The 14,952-nt window shown below is 51.9% G+C and overlaps 1 protein-coding gene and 2 non-coding genes across 3 annotated transcripts; all 3 read right to left on the bottom strand.

Moving 5' to 3' along the window:
• Positions 1-4,074: 4,074 nt before the first annotated feature.
• Positions 4,075-12,441, bottom strand: RPL3 (ribosomal protein L3). The gene is made up of 10 exons (XM_075050824.1): positions 12,370-12,441; positions 10,825-11,017; positions 10,042-10,210; positions 9,010-9,145; positions 7,063-7,249; positions 6,497-6,657; positions 6,106-6,207; positions 5,509-5,604; positions 4,910-5,029; positions 4,075-4,184 (listed from the first exon to the last, which is right to left on the bottom strand). Exons 1-10 carry the CDS (start codon positions 12,370-12,372, stop codon positions 4,140-4,142), a joined length of 1,212 nt encoding a protein of 403 aa, XP_074906925.1. The 5' UTR covers positions 12,373-12,441; the 3' UTR covers positions 4,075-4,139.
• LOC142042267 (small nucleolar RNA U83B) lies at positions 4,593-4,682 on the bottom strand. The gene has a single exon (XR_012653671.1). It is a non-coding gene; the product is annotated as a small nucleolar RNA U83B (small nucleolar RNA).
• LOC142042266 (small nucleolar RNA U83B) lies at positions 6,857-6,949 on the bottom strand. Its single transcript, XR_012653670.1, has one exon. It is a non-coding gene; the product is annotated as a small nucleolar RNA U83B (small nucleolar RNA).
• Positions 12,442-14,952: the final 2,511 nt, after the last annotated feature.

Below are 14,952 nucleotides of genomic sequence, written 5' to 3'. Positions count from 1 at the left end.
GCCATACACACAGCCGTGCACAGGGGGAACAGCCCTTGTTGGTTTAATCCAATCCCTACCACCACCGGTGTCAATAAAGAAATTAAAAAATACATATTTAAAAGCCCTGTGGTGTGCTGGCTGGGCATGAAGTGATGCCTGAGGCCGGTGACAGCCTCCGAGAGGTGTCCCCATGTCCCTTAGGGCACCAGATTGGATCCGGGCGTACGCCTTTTCCCGCTTCAATCCTTGAGTTTGACTTCAGTCCCGCACGTGCCGCCCGGCATCAGGGTGCTTTGGGGCTGGCAGCGGGGGGGGTCGAGCCCCGGGGCTGCCTCTCAAGTGGCACCTGGGGACCCCGGCAGAGCGGCTGCCCCCTCCAGGAAGGCAGGGCAGCCCCACACCGTATTTTGGGGAAGTTGGGAGGCGATAAGAGCTAAATTTATTCTTCCCCGCTGTGCCCGGCAGCCGCCGCAGAAACACGTGGTTCCCCAGCGCCATGCCGGGGGGGTTAGGGGGGCCGGTGAGAAGACTTCCCAAAACTCACGTGGGCTCCCGTAAGCCCTGTGACCGGCTGGGGAGCAGCGCTGCACCGGGACCACTGATGCCCGACGGCGGGGTGGCCGTGGGGTGGGGGAACGTCGGCTTTGGCTTTGCCTTGGCACGGGGAGCTCGGGGTGCCCGCGGGGCTGCGGTCCCGAAGCAGGGCTGCCCAGCACCCCCTCGCCCCGCACGGGGAGGACCTGACCTCCGCGGGGACCCATCTCCCCACCGCATCCATTCCCCCTCACCGAGTCCTGCGGGCGCTTCTAAGGTTTGATGAGAAGCCAGAGAGTTGTCAGGTACGAAAGCAGGTCCTCGGGCCGAGGGAGGCTGCAAATCAAACGCACGCCGCGCTTGGAAAAGCCCAGCGGAGCTGCTCCGGCAGAAAAGCCGCCGTGCGGCGGGTGAACCCGGCCGCGGCTCCCCCGGGGCCCCTTCGTCAGCCCCTCACCCCCGTCAAGCATATTTGAAGCTCCTTGCCTGTCACTGGGATCAAAGGCAGGGGCCGGGGTGGGAGGCAGGGGTGTCAGCTGGGCCACTTGTGAAGCTGATGGTGGGAGCCAAGACCTCCGACTTGAACCCTTTTTTTTTCCCTCCCTCCGGGCATCCTCACACGCTTCTAACGTCTCTGCTCCAGCATCGCAGCTGCATCTCGTTTCATCTCCGACAAGGGAAAGAGGCAGCGTCGGAGCCAGATGCGCCCCGGGAAGGCTGGAAAAGTGGCCCCCCCACCCCAGGAGCGCCGGATCCCAGCCCCTGTGCCGCCGGCAGCTGGGGAGCACCGGGGGTGAAACCCAGCTCTGCTTCCCAGCCACGGCCATCCCGGCACCAGCTGGGACAGGGCATGTTCCCACGGTGCCCGGTGCTATTTCGGCAGGGTCAGGGCTGTGCTTGTCCTCCCGCGGCTCTCGGGTTGGTCCAAGCATCATCCGGGCGCTGGATCTTTTCTGAGCAGACAGCGATGTCATTGGTCATTTCGGAGCAGGGAAGATGCACTCAAGCAGCACCACCACAGCACTCAGGGAGCTGTGTGGGGTGAGACAACTGTGCTGAAGAGAAAAAGCTCAATGTTAAGAGAAGACAGTTTAAAAAAAAATGTGAGCCACCCTAAAATCAGTTTCTGGGCTCTCAGGAGCTGCTGGACTGATGTGTGACCTGCACTGATTGCTGCTGTTGCTGTTGCACTGGGGACTGTCCCCAAAACAGCAGACGGATGCTCTGCAGGAGCGGGAAGGCTGGGGGGACGAGGGCTGCCGGGTGGACCCAGGCATTGGGAGTGGGAAGCTTCGCCGTAGCCAGCTTGGCCTCCCCCCGGCTTCAGCCCCCCAGACCCACATGTCTTGGCAGGGATCTCCCAAATCTGGGTCCGAGGAGCTCCCCAGCAAAGTGCCTGGAAGGCATCGCAGGGCTTCAGGGAGCACTTAGAAGGAACACATAACCCACCACCCCATAGGTGACCTCACCTCAGCTAAGTAGGGCTTTTCTCCAGGCCAGCCCCACCAGCAAGCCCTTGGGGACAAGTGTCCCACACACCATCTACAGAGGGAGGAGCGCCACCTCCTGACACTGCGTGTCCTCTTGTCCCCAGGATTCTTGGACAGAAAAGGAGGAAAAGCCACTTTTGTGGGCTTTTTTTCCCCATCCAGTGCTTTAGCAGTCAGCAACCATCGCTTCATGAATAAACAAACCCAAGTCTGGCATTGGGTCCCAAGCCGAAGCAGCTCCTCCTGCTAGACGCGTGCTGAACATCTTCAAGGACGGTGTTTCTTCGGGACTGCTTCTTCTACTTCAGTGCTCATTTGACTAAAATTTCCCTCCACTGCCATCACCACTTCAAAATACATTCCCCAGCCTCCAATGGAGCTCCCACCACAAGGTGCAATTTGGTAAAATGAGGTGCTTTTACAGATTTTTCATTCAGGCAGTGCATAGCTTGTCATGGATGCTTGTTCCCAACACATCCATTTATCACGATAATCCCAGTTCCCTTGGGCGCATCTGACTGGTTTGATTGAAGCAGCAGTAGCAGACAGGGCTGGCTTACAGCCATGCATTCGCTAAGACATACATGCTTTAAAATGGCCAACTCACCGCCAAGTGAAAAGACCACCTAAGGCTTACTAACAGGCAGGAAAAGCTCGCTGCTCAGAGCTGATCATAGAACTGCAGCTTCAAGAAGGACAGAGGTTGGAAATTCCACTTTCCTGCATCAGAGGAATACTAATTTAAGGCTCTTCTCTACAGACCTGCTGATTTGTGACTTGTGGGGGAAAAAAAAAAAATAAAATTAGTAGGCGAGACCTCTCTTGTTACACTTGGCTGAAATCAGCCAGCAGGTTCATGTGTTAAATGAGGCTGACAGGGAGCCAGGCAGCTTGTGCAGTCATGGAGTCTGGTTTCTAGGGAAACAAGGTAAATGTTTTTCCTCCTTCTTGCCACCTTTTAACTCTTAGAAGGATTTTACACATCACAACAGGAAATATTCTCTACATCCACCTTTCCCCATTTCAGTTAGAGCAAAAAGCATCAAATTGGGTCCATCTCAGAGCAGTGCTACACTTCGGTGTGTAAATCTGGAGAGTTACTGCCTCAATCGCTGCCATGTCTCCAATTATGGTCAGCAAAGGGTACCCCAGCGCAGTTATCTAAATTTACACGAGCCTTCAGTAGGAGTGATCTCACTATTGCAGCAGGAGGCAGAGAAGCCCTCGGGGCTGTCGCTGCCTTTCTTGGTATAACACCTCAAACTCCCATAACCGCAACAGTCAGGACTGGTGCTGTACACAGAGCCGGTCCCTGCTCACAGGTGCTACCTCTCCTCTGCCCTTCACCACCAGACTCAGCTGGAAACACCGGGGAAACCATCCCCTCAGGAGCCAACGGAGTATTTTGAGCCATGTAGTAACAGCAGTCACAGCTCTCCCTCCTCCCTGGAGGGTGGGATGCAGCCACCCCTCACCCCCTCCCCAGCAGGCCCACTCCCCATCACCAGGCAGAGCCTTTCAGCAGGGATGGGAAATGGATTGAGGAATACTGAGCCACTGCCAGGTAGTAATTTGTCACCTTAGCTGCCTCTCAAGAACAGCAACAAACTGCATTTGCAAACAGTGGGCAGGTTACAGCCCCTCTGTCAGAGGGAAACTGGAGGGTTTCCATGGCAACAGCTAGCACCAGCCACCTACCTAAAATTTAGTGATGTTTCAACCATCTGAAGTAGTTTCATTAATTTCAAAACCTGTTGGATTCAAAGGAGCTCTCTAGCCACCCAGCAGAGGATTAACACGTAGAATAATACTGCAGTAACTGCAAACACACTTAAGGCTCCTGCTGCTTTCCTATTTCACACAACCAAACAGAGAAGCCTCACTCCGCCCCAAAATCTTCACTCTCCAAAAACAGCAATGGTGGCTTCTTTCTCATTACAGGAACCCTGCTTTAAGTCAGATGCTCTTGAATTTGAGCTTTGCTTCTTTGGTTTGGCTGGTCCCACGCACAGGGCCTCCAGTAAGAGCACCAGACTTGACACAGCTATGTATTAGCCAAGAGACAAAGTTCATTTCTTTAAAATATTTATTTTTTGGTCTGAGCACACACAGGACACAAGACCGTTCCACACATTAAGCTGTCTCCTCTTTTGCAGTACGATCTTTCTTGAGTGGTCCCTGAAAAACAAAGGACACTATGTAAACCACAGTCTGCACCCAAGACCACACCACATCCCAATTACAGTGCTGTAATTTCATCTCCTCTTGCTGCAAAGAAACGAAGGCAAAAAAAAGCGCCCTCAATGTTGCAGTCCATTGGAAATCCCAAGCCCCATCCCCAGCTACAGGTGTTGGAGGGAAAGCTGAGCTTGGCGCAGCCACGCTGCACCGAATCGATGACTTCCTATGCGAGAGAGAAGTGCTGGTGCCACCTCGTGGGGAAGCTCCCGTGCAGCCCCCAAGCAGCTGAACCGCACCCTGACCCGGCCAGCACCTCGCATCCAGGACTCCGGACCAGTTTTCTCCAGCAAGTGACAAACTAAGAATGACACCCACAGCCTGCTGTGAGCACCACCACCATCCGACACCGCTCTGGGAAGAAATGCAGCGCAGAGACAGTCCCCACAGGTGTCAGATATTGCTCAGTGCTTGTTCCATGCCTCGGCACTGAACGACCAAAATGCCCCTCTGGCACCAAGTGCTGTCGCAGGGAAGCGAGACCCCAGCCCCCCTGTGGTTATAACCAAGTTGGCAGGATGAACCCTCTTGACTGAAGCTACACACTTTGTTTCACAGAAATTTTGGCCCTGTGGCAGCCCAAAGGTCAAGCTACCAACTGCCATGAGCTCAAAGATAATACAGATATGCAACACAAAGCTGCCAGCTTCAGAAAGCGTCCTTACCATGAAAGACTTCTTCTCCTCAGCTGTCTGGAAGCGGCCATGACCAAATTTGGAGGTTGTGTCAATGAACTTCAAGTCAATCTTCTCCAGGGCCCGGCGCTTGGTCTGCACAAGCAGGGACTACAAGAGAGATGCCAGGTGAGTACACAGCAGCCTTTCAGCCTGCCAGTACACTTGGCTACTTCTTACCACCTCCACAGCTAATGCGTCCCAAGTCACTCTGACCTCACGCTTCAGCTGCTATTACATGCAAGGAGCACTTGCCGATAAGCCAGCCCGCACCTTTGGCCTTCAAGGCTGAGGACTGGTCAGCTCACACCAGCAGGTGAGCCCAAGTCTGCCTGCCAGCATCCTTACAGTTCATGAGAATTCTCAGCCCTAAAGCATACCCTTCACTACAAACAGTCCTGGATAGAATTAACTGGGAAAAGGACCTCATGCTATTCCCAAGGTCATTAATATGAGGTGCGTTTGTGTGCGTGGGGCTCTTCCTTCTAGCTGGCTACGAGTCCCCACAGCAGCAAGTAACACCTGTACCAGAGGCAGCACAGCGAACTTAACGTGTTCCAGCCCCTCTGACAGCAGGTTGCACTACTCACCTTGCGCAGGGTTAGGACCCTCTTCTTGGTCCCAACAACACAGCCCTTCAGCATGATGAAGTCATTGGTCACCTCACCATAGTGGACAAAGCCTCCCTGAGCAAGGAGAGAACAGTTAGTGATCTGTATAAAGCAGGACCAGCGATCACATCTGCCTACAGCTTAATGTTCTCACACCACTTCCGGGTCTCGGTCATTCCCACATTCACAGAAAACCCATTTCCAGTATTACCTTTCGCTGGTCAAGTTTCTCGATACAGCAATTTACTTGCTGCTGTAAGGCTTTTACTAAGAACAGCAGCAACAAGAGGAGGCTGACAAAACAGCAGAAGCTGCTCTCCCTGCTAAGTTATTCCTTATTTACGAGTATAATTTCTAGATTTGTAACATCTTGCTATACTATTGCCACATACCAAATGCAATTAGTAAGTTACACAAGTCAATACTGAGAATGACTAAGCAACACCACCTCCCACAGCAGCCGAGTTTTCTCTCAAGAGCTCTTCATTCAATCACTTCAACTTACACCAGGCCCATTTGCCTCTTAGGATCGCAGCTCACAAGCAGCGTCTCTCCACAGAGCTGCCAACAACTCACCAGAGGGTTGATGCTCTTGTCAGACAAGTCATAATCAGTTGATGCATTGTTTTTGATCAGCTTTCCATCCTTGATTTGGTAACCCTGGCCGATCTTGTAGATCTAAAAAGGTCAAGAATTTCTACTCAGCAAAAGGGAGGAGAAAGGGCCTGTCACGAGCCAAAATACAGAGTTCTACATAGGGTTGGAGAAAAATGTCTGTTGCACTTCGAAAACACGTTGCCATACAAGACTTTTATGGTTATCCAACATAATGGACTATGGTTACTGCCCCCGAGATGACATTCAAACAAAACAAGAGCGAAACGTCCAAAGCCAAACTCTCCGCTCTCTTCACTGTCATGCAGCAAGTGACCTTAGCCAGCTCTCGTTTCTTCTCAGAGACACAAACCTTCTTATTGATTTCAGTCCGATGGTGATACCCCTTCTGACCAGCCCGGGCCACAGAGAAAGCCACACGAGCAGGGTGCCATGCACCAATGCAGGCCACTTTGCGCAGACCCCTGTGAGTCTTGCGGGGCAGCTTTTTGGTGTGCCAACGGCTGGTAACACCTGAAAGAAACCAAAGCAGTGTTGCTGACTATGGTCAAGCTGAGATGTCACCTAATTGTTCAACTAGAGTTTAAGCCACATTTCAAGCTGCTGTCCCCAGGCAACAAGAGGGAAGCCCAGAGCCAGCATCCCAGGAATTAACCACATTCCTTGAAGTGCCCTGCCCCATAACTGCCCATGCTCCCTCAGCTGTCCCTGGGTTGTTCTCAGAAGGAAGGCAGCATGGAATGACTCCTCACGGATGTCAGGCGCTGTGCCCAGCGCTCATTCCACGGTCTCATCACTGAACTGGACAGCAGAATGGATTTACCTCCTCAGCTCTTAGCCCACACACTTGTGAAAACTCAAGGCTAGGATTTCATTAAAAACTGTATCCCATCCCAAAGAGAACATCCATGCATTTACCTTTATAACCCTTGCCCTTGGTGACTCCGATGACATCTATCATCTCATCCTGGCCAAACACAGTTGACACAGGCACCTGCTGTTCCAGCTTCTCCCGGGCCCAATCCACTTTCTCAGCAACAGTGCCACCATTCACCTGGATCTCCATCAGGTGAGACTTCTTCTGCCTCAGCGGAAGCAAACGCATCTAGAAAACAGAAAGGATGAAATTTAGCTCCTGCTCTTCCAGGATCGACCTTATATCCAAGATACGCAACTTCAACATACTGAAGTAAAAGGCCCTACACTAAGGGGAAAGGCTCTACTGTGGCTTAAATAACAAGTCACGGTATCTGGAAGTTTTATGCCACCCACAGGAACACAGAATTCTCTAACCCCACAGCCACCAGCCAAATTACATCCAGGTAGGACAGGAGATAGCAAGGGGCAATGGTTTTAAAATGGAAGAGGGTAGATTTAGACTGGACATAAGGAAGACATTTTTTATGAGGGTGGTGAGACACTGGCATAGGTTGCCCAGAGAAGTTGTGGATTCCCCATCATTGGAAGTGTTCAAGGCCAGGTTGGATGGGGCTTTGACCAACCTGATCTAGTGAAAGATGTCCCTATCCATCACAACAGGCGTGGGACTAGATGATCTTTTAAAGGTCCCTTCCAACCCATCCTATGATTCTTTGATAAAGCCTGCCACACTGAAGGACACTTTGGGTAGGGTCACATTTACAGTTACTTCTACTATATTTAGCACAGAGGGACTGATATGAGTATCAACAGCAGCTGCAATACCTCTGCTGTCTAGTATGGAAAATTAATTCGTCAAATTAGCAATGTCATAACTAGACATCCTATTGCACTTACAGCCAACAAAGATTTAATTGCATCTCCCACAGAAGTCTGGCAGAGCACTGATGGCAAGGCAGACACCACCACACTAGCCAGCAGTACGCCTCCTCCACCTGAGCAACAAAAGCCACCAAAAGCCTCCAAGTGTTTGCAGTCCCTACAGAACACAGCCTGAAACACTGCTGACCATGCAAACCCCAGAGTTAAGTGTTCAGCCTCTTTATTTGTAGCTGCAATTAAGAGAGCCCAGGTCTACATGGTTATCAGAAAAGGACTGAGTCCAAGAAGTTCCTACTATGTTCAGTCTCTTTTGGACACTGCTTCAGAAGATTGCCAGCAGTTGCCCTCAAGGCTCCTCGAGGATCCTGTGAGCACACGCTTTGTACAGAATGAAGAGCGCTAGTATTTGTATTGTTCTTAATGGTTAGCATTGGGCTGCAGGGGAGAGCAGACATCTCCCTACAGAGATGGACCAAGTTTTATGCTTGCTCTCTTAGCTGTCTGTTTCCAGTGTACATCTGTCCTGGTTTCATCTGGAACAGTCAATTTTCTTCCTAGTAGCTGGTATAGTGGTGTGTTTTGGATTCAGTATGAGAAGAAGGTTGACAACACACTCATGTTTTCAGTTGTCACTAAGTAGTGTTTATACTAAGTCAAGGATTTTTCAGCTTCTCATGCCCAGCCAGCAAGAAGGCTGGAGGGGCACAAGAAGTTGGGAGGGGACACAGCCAGGGCAGCTGACCCAAACTGGCCAAAGGGATATGCCACACCATGTGACGTCATACCCAATATATAAACTGGGGGGAGCTGGCCAGGGGCTGCTGCTCAGGAACTGACTAGGCATCGGTCAGTGAGTGGAGAGCAACTGCATCGTGCATCGCTTGCTTCATATATTCTAATTCCTTTATTATTACCATCATTATTATTTTCTTCCTTTTCTGTCCTATTAAACTGTCTTTATCTCAACTCACAAGTTTTACTTTTTTCTCCCCGATTCTCTCCCCCATCCCACTGGTTGGGGGGGGAAGTGAGTGAGCAGCTGCGTGGTGCTTAGTTGCTGCTGGGGTTAAACCACAACAACATCTGAGTCCCACAGACACTTACCTGAGTGTGAGCCATGACTCTAATAACCTGGCAGTATTTCTTCATGCTATTGAAATCTTTCTCCAGCTGCTTTTTGCCCTCCTCATCTTGCCATTTCTTGCAATATTTGGTGAAGGCCTTCTTCTTGGACTTGTGCCTTCAGGAGCAGAGCAGAGACAAGGTTTGGCTAAGCCCTTCATCAATCCCCCAGGAAAGCAGGGACGAGCGGAAGGAGCTGCCACCTCAGCTGGTTTCAGCTCATTGCCAGCTTCTAAGGACTCTTTTCCACTGGCAAGCGGAGCCTGGAGCTCATCAGACAGTGGCAAAGTTGCCAGAGCTGAGCGGAGCTGCCATGAATTCCAAAGCACATTAATATTCACAGTACAGAAGACAAAAGACTGTAGAGAGACGTCGAACAATAACAGAAGAAAACATCTTTAAAGCAACTGTCAGATGATTGCTATCTGCTTCAGAATACCGTAATTTCCCCCCTTCTAAGCCCAAGCTATGCCTGACTGTAAGGTCGTTACTGTAACACCCTTGAGATCATTATTGCTCTACTCTGACGTCTTTTCAGCCTGAAAAGTTCATAAACAGGCTGCAAGCTCTAGACACACTGGAGCCACACTCAGGCAAATGCACATACTTTGAATCACAACAACAGTGCCTGGAACAGTAATCAGAAGTAACACTTGTCTTCCCCTTTCCTGAGAAAACAGGGCTACAGTCAGGACTCGACACTCAACAACAAGCGCCAGAGGCGATTTCCTTATGTCCGCCCGTCGAGGTATCATCACGTGTAGCCTGTTAAGGAGATCTCAGGCAAAACCCAACACTGTCACCCCACAGCAAGAAGGGCACTAACTAACATTAGGCTGTCACCCTCCCAGAGCCATTCCTACTGCCTATCCCATTATTAGGCCAGTTATCAAGGCCAAACACTAATTACTGTAAAACTTCTTCAAAAAGCTGTACTAGCAGAATCTGCAACCCAGCAGAAAAATAAACCATGGCATGAGATGAAGGCAACAAGCAAAAGCCCTGCTCTCTTACCAGTTCTTGTAGAACCGACGCTTACACTCATCGCTGATGTGCTCAGCAAAGATGGTCTTGAAGCTACGGAGACCACGAGGAGTCTGCACGTATCCCACGATGCCCACAATGACCATGGGAGGAGTCTCTACTATAGTGACTGCCTCGACCACCTCCTTTTTGTTCACCTCTGGATGCAGACAGAAATACAGCACAACAATTAACACCAGCATCAGCTATTAAACATCGTCTGTTCCTTCTCACTCACAAATCCTTCACATGAAAGGTTAAATGACTCAAGTTCTTTCCACAAAGGCAAAGAGGATGCATGGTAAAGTGACCGACTCCAAGTTATAATTTAATGCCTTGCAGAAGTTTGAGGCTGGCTCAGCAGGAAGCACAGCAAAGCCCGATAGCAAAATGGATGGTAGTGAGTAACAGAACCACATTCAAGACTGGACAATCAGCAAAAAAACACCAAAGGCAATTTACTTATGTCCACCCACCGCGAAGAGGTCATCCTACTTAGCCTGTTACAGTACAGCTAAACCAAACCATCAGGTCACTGCACATCTCAGAAACAGGACCATTAACAAGACAGGCACTGCTAGAAATGAAGTCTTGCTGCTGGGATATCACTCACACTGGGGCAGGAGGGGTTCAGGTGCTTTATAACCCACTCAAGGGCTCTGAATGGGGTGAAGTCAAGCTACGACTAAAATCCAGAGCTATTAACAAACAGGCCATCTTTCACCATTCATAAAGAAAACCACCTCCTCTATTGAGAGGAACATTAATACGTACTGGATCCAGGTCTGTCGACTTCACGGACAATGTGGGTCATACCAGCTTTGTACCCCAAGAAGGCAGTGAGATGGACAGGCTTGCTGGGGTCATCTTTGGGAAAGCTCTTCACCTTGCCCCTGTGCCTGCTACTGCGCTTGCGGGGCAGGAAGCCCAGAGACCCATGCCTCGGAGCCGAGAACTTGCGGTGAGACTAGAGAGAAAAGAAACATTTAGTGCTTGCTATAGAGATTCACTTATACCCACTCAAGGGCCAAGGCCAATTCTCCTCTTGCCTTGAAACATGAATATTACATATATACAAGACATTTTGCATTCTAGAAATTCTTCTCAGTATCAGCTGTTTGGTTTCTGAATTCCACTATGAAGTTACAAGAACATAATTCTCATGCCCCAACTATGTCCCTCCTACATTTCCTCAACATCCCCTCTCTTTCAAGCTTATTTTAAGACATCACCAAGTCCCACTCTAGTTAGGGAACCACACAAGCTGTAGTTTGGCCACAGCATGCCACCAGAGCTTCAATGCACCCCAGAAGCCTCGAAAATGGAGAAGCACAAGATAGCTTTATAGTATGTTTCAAGGAATCAATACCACTATGAAAATGAGCATTATAAAAACAATTTCAGTTTGAAAAGCTGCAGTAAGACAATCTTTCAACATCCACCTTTGAGTCAGTCACTTTGGGTGGAAGTACATGGTTTTCTAAGCTGTTCCCCTCAACTACCAGCCCTGCAGCCTCCCTCTGCAACCTGAGAGCCAAGTAAGGCTGGGTTCTATGCGGGCAACTCTCAGCCCATCAAAGAATTACCCATCCAATCTCACGTCCAAACTTAAGAAAAATATTGTACAGCTAAGAATGGAGCCAACAACCAATAGCTAAGAAATGTATCTTACTTTTAAAAAAATACTTGACACAAGTTGCCTTAAGCAGACAAAGTTTACCAGCCCCAAAAAGGCCTTTTTGTCAGGACCACCAATCTTGCGGCAGGGCCTAGCAGAACTAAGTTTTGACACCTACGCAAGCCTGAAGGCCGCCAGCACATTGCCTTCGTGTACGAATAACATCAAACGCGAAATTCGATCCTACAACTGCATTATTAAACCGGGCGGGCTCGCAGCCCCCACCACGGCCTCGCTGCGCTTGCAGGAGCGTACGAACAGCCTCACCCTGGCCCTCAAAGGCCCTGTGACCCGGCTGCCGGCTCAAGCAGACATTACTGCCGGCAGCTATCGAGAGAGAAACCCACCCCCCCCCCTACAAAAACAAGGGACAGCAAATCCCACCACGGGTCCGGGTAGCCCCCCCCAGCCACGCGCACCCCCAGGCGCAAAGCAGGCCCCGGCCGGCGTCCCGCAGGCAAGGCCTCGCCCGCCCACGGTGCCTGCCGCGGCCGAGCCCCGAAATGAGACCCGCGTCGCCTCCCGCAGAGGCCTTGGCACGGCGGGAGCGGAGCCGGGCAGCCGCCGGGGGCGGGATGGCGCCGATACCGGAGGGATTGCGCGGCCGGACCCCGGGCGGCACCACCGCCGGCAGCACCCACCATTCTGTCCCCGCGCCGGGCCGGAAGGGCCGATAGGGGCCGCGCGCGCGGCTTTTATAGCCGCCCCGCCCCTCCGCGGTGACGCGCTGCGCAGGTGCGTGGCGCGCGGCTGTCTCGCGAGAAGAGCGGGGGGGGGGCGGGGGCGGCGGCGGCGGCGGGAGCGTGGCGGTACGGGTGGGGAGCGGGGCCAAGAAGGGTGCGCGGGCGGAGGTTCGCGCTGCGGCCGCTGCGAGAAAACACAAATATCTACAAAATACCTGGCCGAGTTTCTTGAAAATGCGACTGCCTGCACGTACAGGTCGTGAGAAAGCAAAAGGAAAGGGAGGAACGTAAGAAAGTACGTGCAACTCCTCCCGTAAACGTGCCGCTGCGGTTCTTTATCGCGTTGTGCAAAACCGTGACGTCCCCATGACGTCGTTCAGATGTACGTGACGTCAGAGAGTGCGTCCCGCTGCAGGCTTCCTCCTCGAATAGGCTAGTTGTTGCCTTTCCACGAAAAATAACGCGCTTGTTCCAAGCTGGGAGTGAGCGCCTGCCTCGACGGAGCATCCCAATGTCGTGTTCAAGGGTTTTATTAAATAGCTGCGGAGTCATAGGAAGCTGTAACGACCCCTGAGTCAAAAGGCACTCAACAAATCTTCATTGCACTTTGCGAAAGATGTTAGGCAACGTGAAGGAACAAGAAATAAAATAAAAATATTAAAAACTAATGGGATAAAATAGGTTCCTCTGCTAACATTGGCGACCAGTACTTTTGCATATATCTCAAAATAGAAAAAGACGTCAAATAACTGCTCTGCTTTGGTGCAGGGACACGTTCTCGGGCCGATCGTGTGTTCTTCAGGGGCTGCGTCCTGCTGTGTATTCCCACGGTGCTTGGTACAGCGCAGCTCCAAACTCAATCAGGGCCTCTGTGTGCTGCTGTTGAATTAATAATAAACAATAAAACCAATGTAGATGCTGAGGTTATGCTGTGAAAGAGGAACTGAAAATAAGACTTTCTGTGGAACCTGCCTGGAGTTGTTGTTATTCATGCTGTTATTTCTCTTGCTCCATTTACTGCTGTTCTGGATAAGCACCGCCAGGACCAGCCGCGTCACTGGGAGATGTTGGCCGGCTCGGAAACTCGCCAACGCGGGAGCTGGCGCTGGACTGTCCCTTCGGGGTAGGGACGAAGCAGAGCCGAGGTGAAACCTGAACAGGGAGGGAGCTGGGGGACAGGAGATAAATTATTCACTCTCCCTCCGTCGGCGCCGGGAAATCGGATAGGAGCCGGCTGAAGAAGGTCCTTCAGACTTCCCTGGATTGGGAACCGCGCGAGCATCCTTGCGGGATAACTGATGGGACACACGGCTCCGGCTGAAACGTCCTCTGAAGCGGCTCTGGTCCTCAGCCAGAAATCCCGCACCTCCTGGCCGAGGAGGGGGAAGGAGGACCCCCCCAAAGGACCTGGAGCGGACCCACGTCTGAGGGGGCCGGGGAGGGTAACGGGGCTGGGCAGGGCTGGCTAAAGGCCAGGTGAGGAGGTTATCGAGAAAGCGATGCTGCGAGACGCGGTCCCTCCGAGGACCACCACGGGATAGCATAGGGACAGGCGCCCTCCCGCCCTCGTGAGCCGTGTACTCCACGTTTCACGTCGCTGGAGACACGGGACACGTACTCGGCTTCATCCAGCCCGCGCTCCAGCAGCCGAAGGCCGGTCCCTTTGGAGGAACGACTCCTGGCCGCTCGCTCAAAATGTCGGGGTGTCACATCGCCTCTGGGTCACCCTGAGAGCCTCAGCGGAGGTGACGTGGGCTGAACCCAGGCTGCAGATAACCGGCACGGCATCAGGCATCCAGGGGCTGGTCAATCTCGGAGCCCAGCCAGCTGACCTGGTGGCCACATTCTGCTGCCCGCAGCCCCTCTCTGGGGTGGGGATGCGGGACACGAGCAAAGCGAGGAAGCCGAGAAAGCCGCTGGGTGGTTGAGATGGTATTAAATATATCCACGAGGTTATCTGTGGAAAATAACCAAACTGTTGACTAATAAGGTCCACCCCCACCACATCCAGAGGCTGAATAAATTGGGAATAAGTAGATAATTTTGTGTTATTATAAGGAACATGGGCCTTAATCCACCGCTACCTGCGGTACAAAAGGGGATGCAAACCCCAGGCCGTGAAGATGACGGTACCCAGAGCTGGGTGGGCTGGAGCTTCCCAGACACGGAGCACCCGGAGTTTGCCCTCGGGATCTCCTGGGGCTTACAGAGAAGGATGTGTTTGACTTCGGACTCGGGCAGAATGAAGGGGGTCAAGCACGTTCCCCATCCCACTGCTCTGCCCTTTGCTCCCTTGCTGCTAACCTGACTCTCTGTAGGTGTGACCCGGAGGCGAGCGGGACGTAAGCCATCCAGCCGGTCATTCTGCTTCGTCAGCCTCCGTGCTGACGGCTGGGTGCAGCACCATCACTCCGCCTGGGTCCAGAGCAGAAGCAGCTGGTTTTGCTGCATAGCTGCCTTGTTTGGCCAGGTCCAAACCCTGTTCATCCAGAACATCGGCGCATTTTGGACACCTATTTAGCAAAACCAAACCTCTCCCCT

This window comes from Buteo buteo, chromosome 19, assembly GCF_964188355.1.
Source record: "Buteo buteo chromosome 19, bButBut1.hap1.1, whole genome shotgun sequence".
Lineage (NCBI taxonomy): Eukaryota > Metazoa > Chordata > Aves > Accipitriformes > Accipitridae > Buteo > Buteo buteo.
Note: the sequence above shows the minus strand (reverse complement) of the source record. Positions and strands in the feature narration are given on the sequence as shown.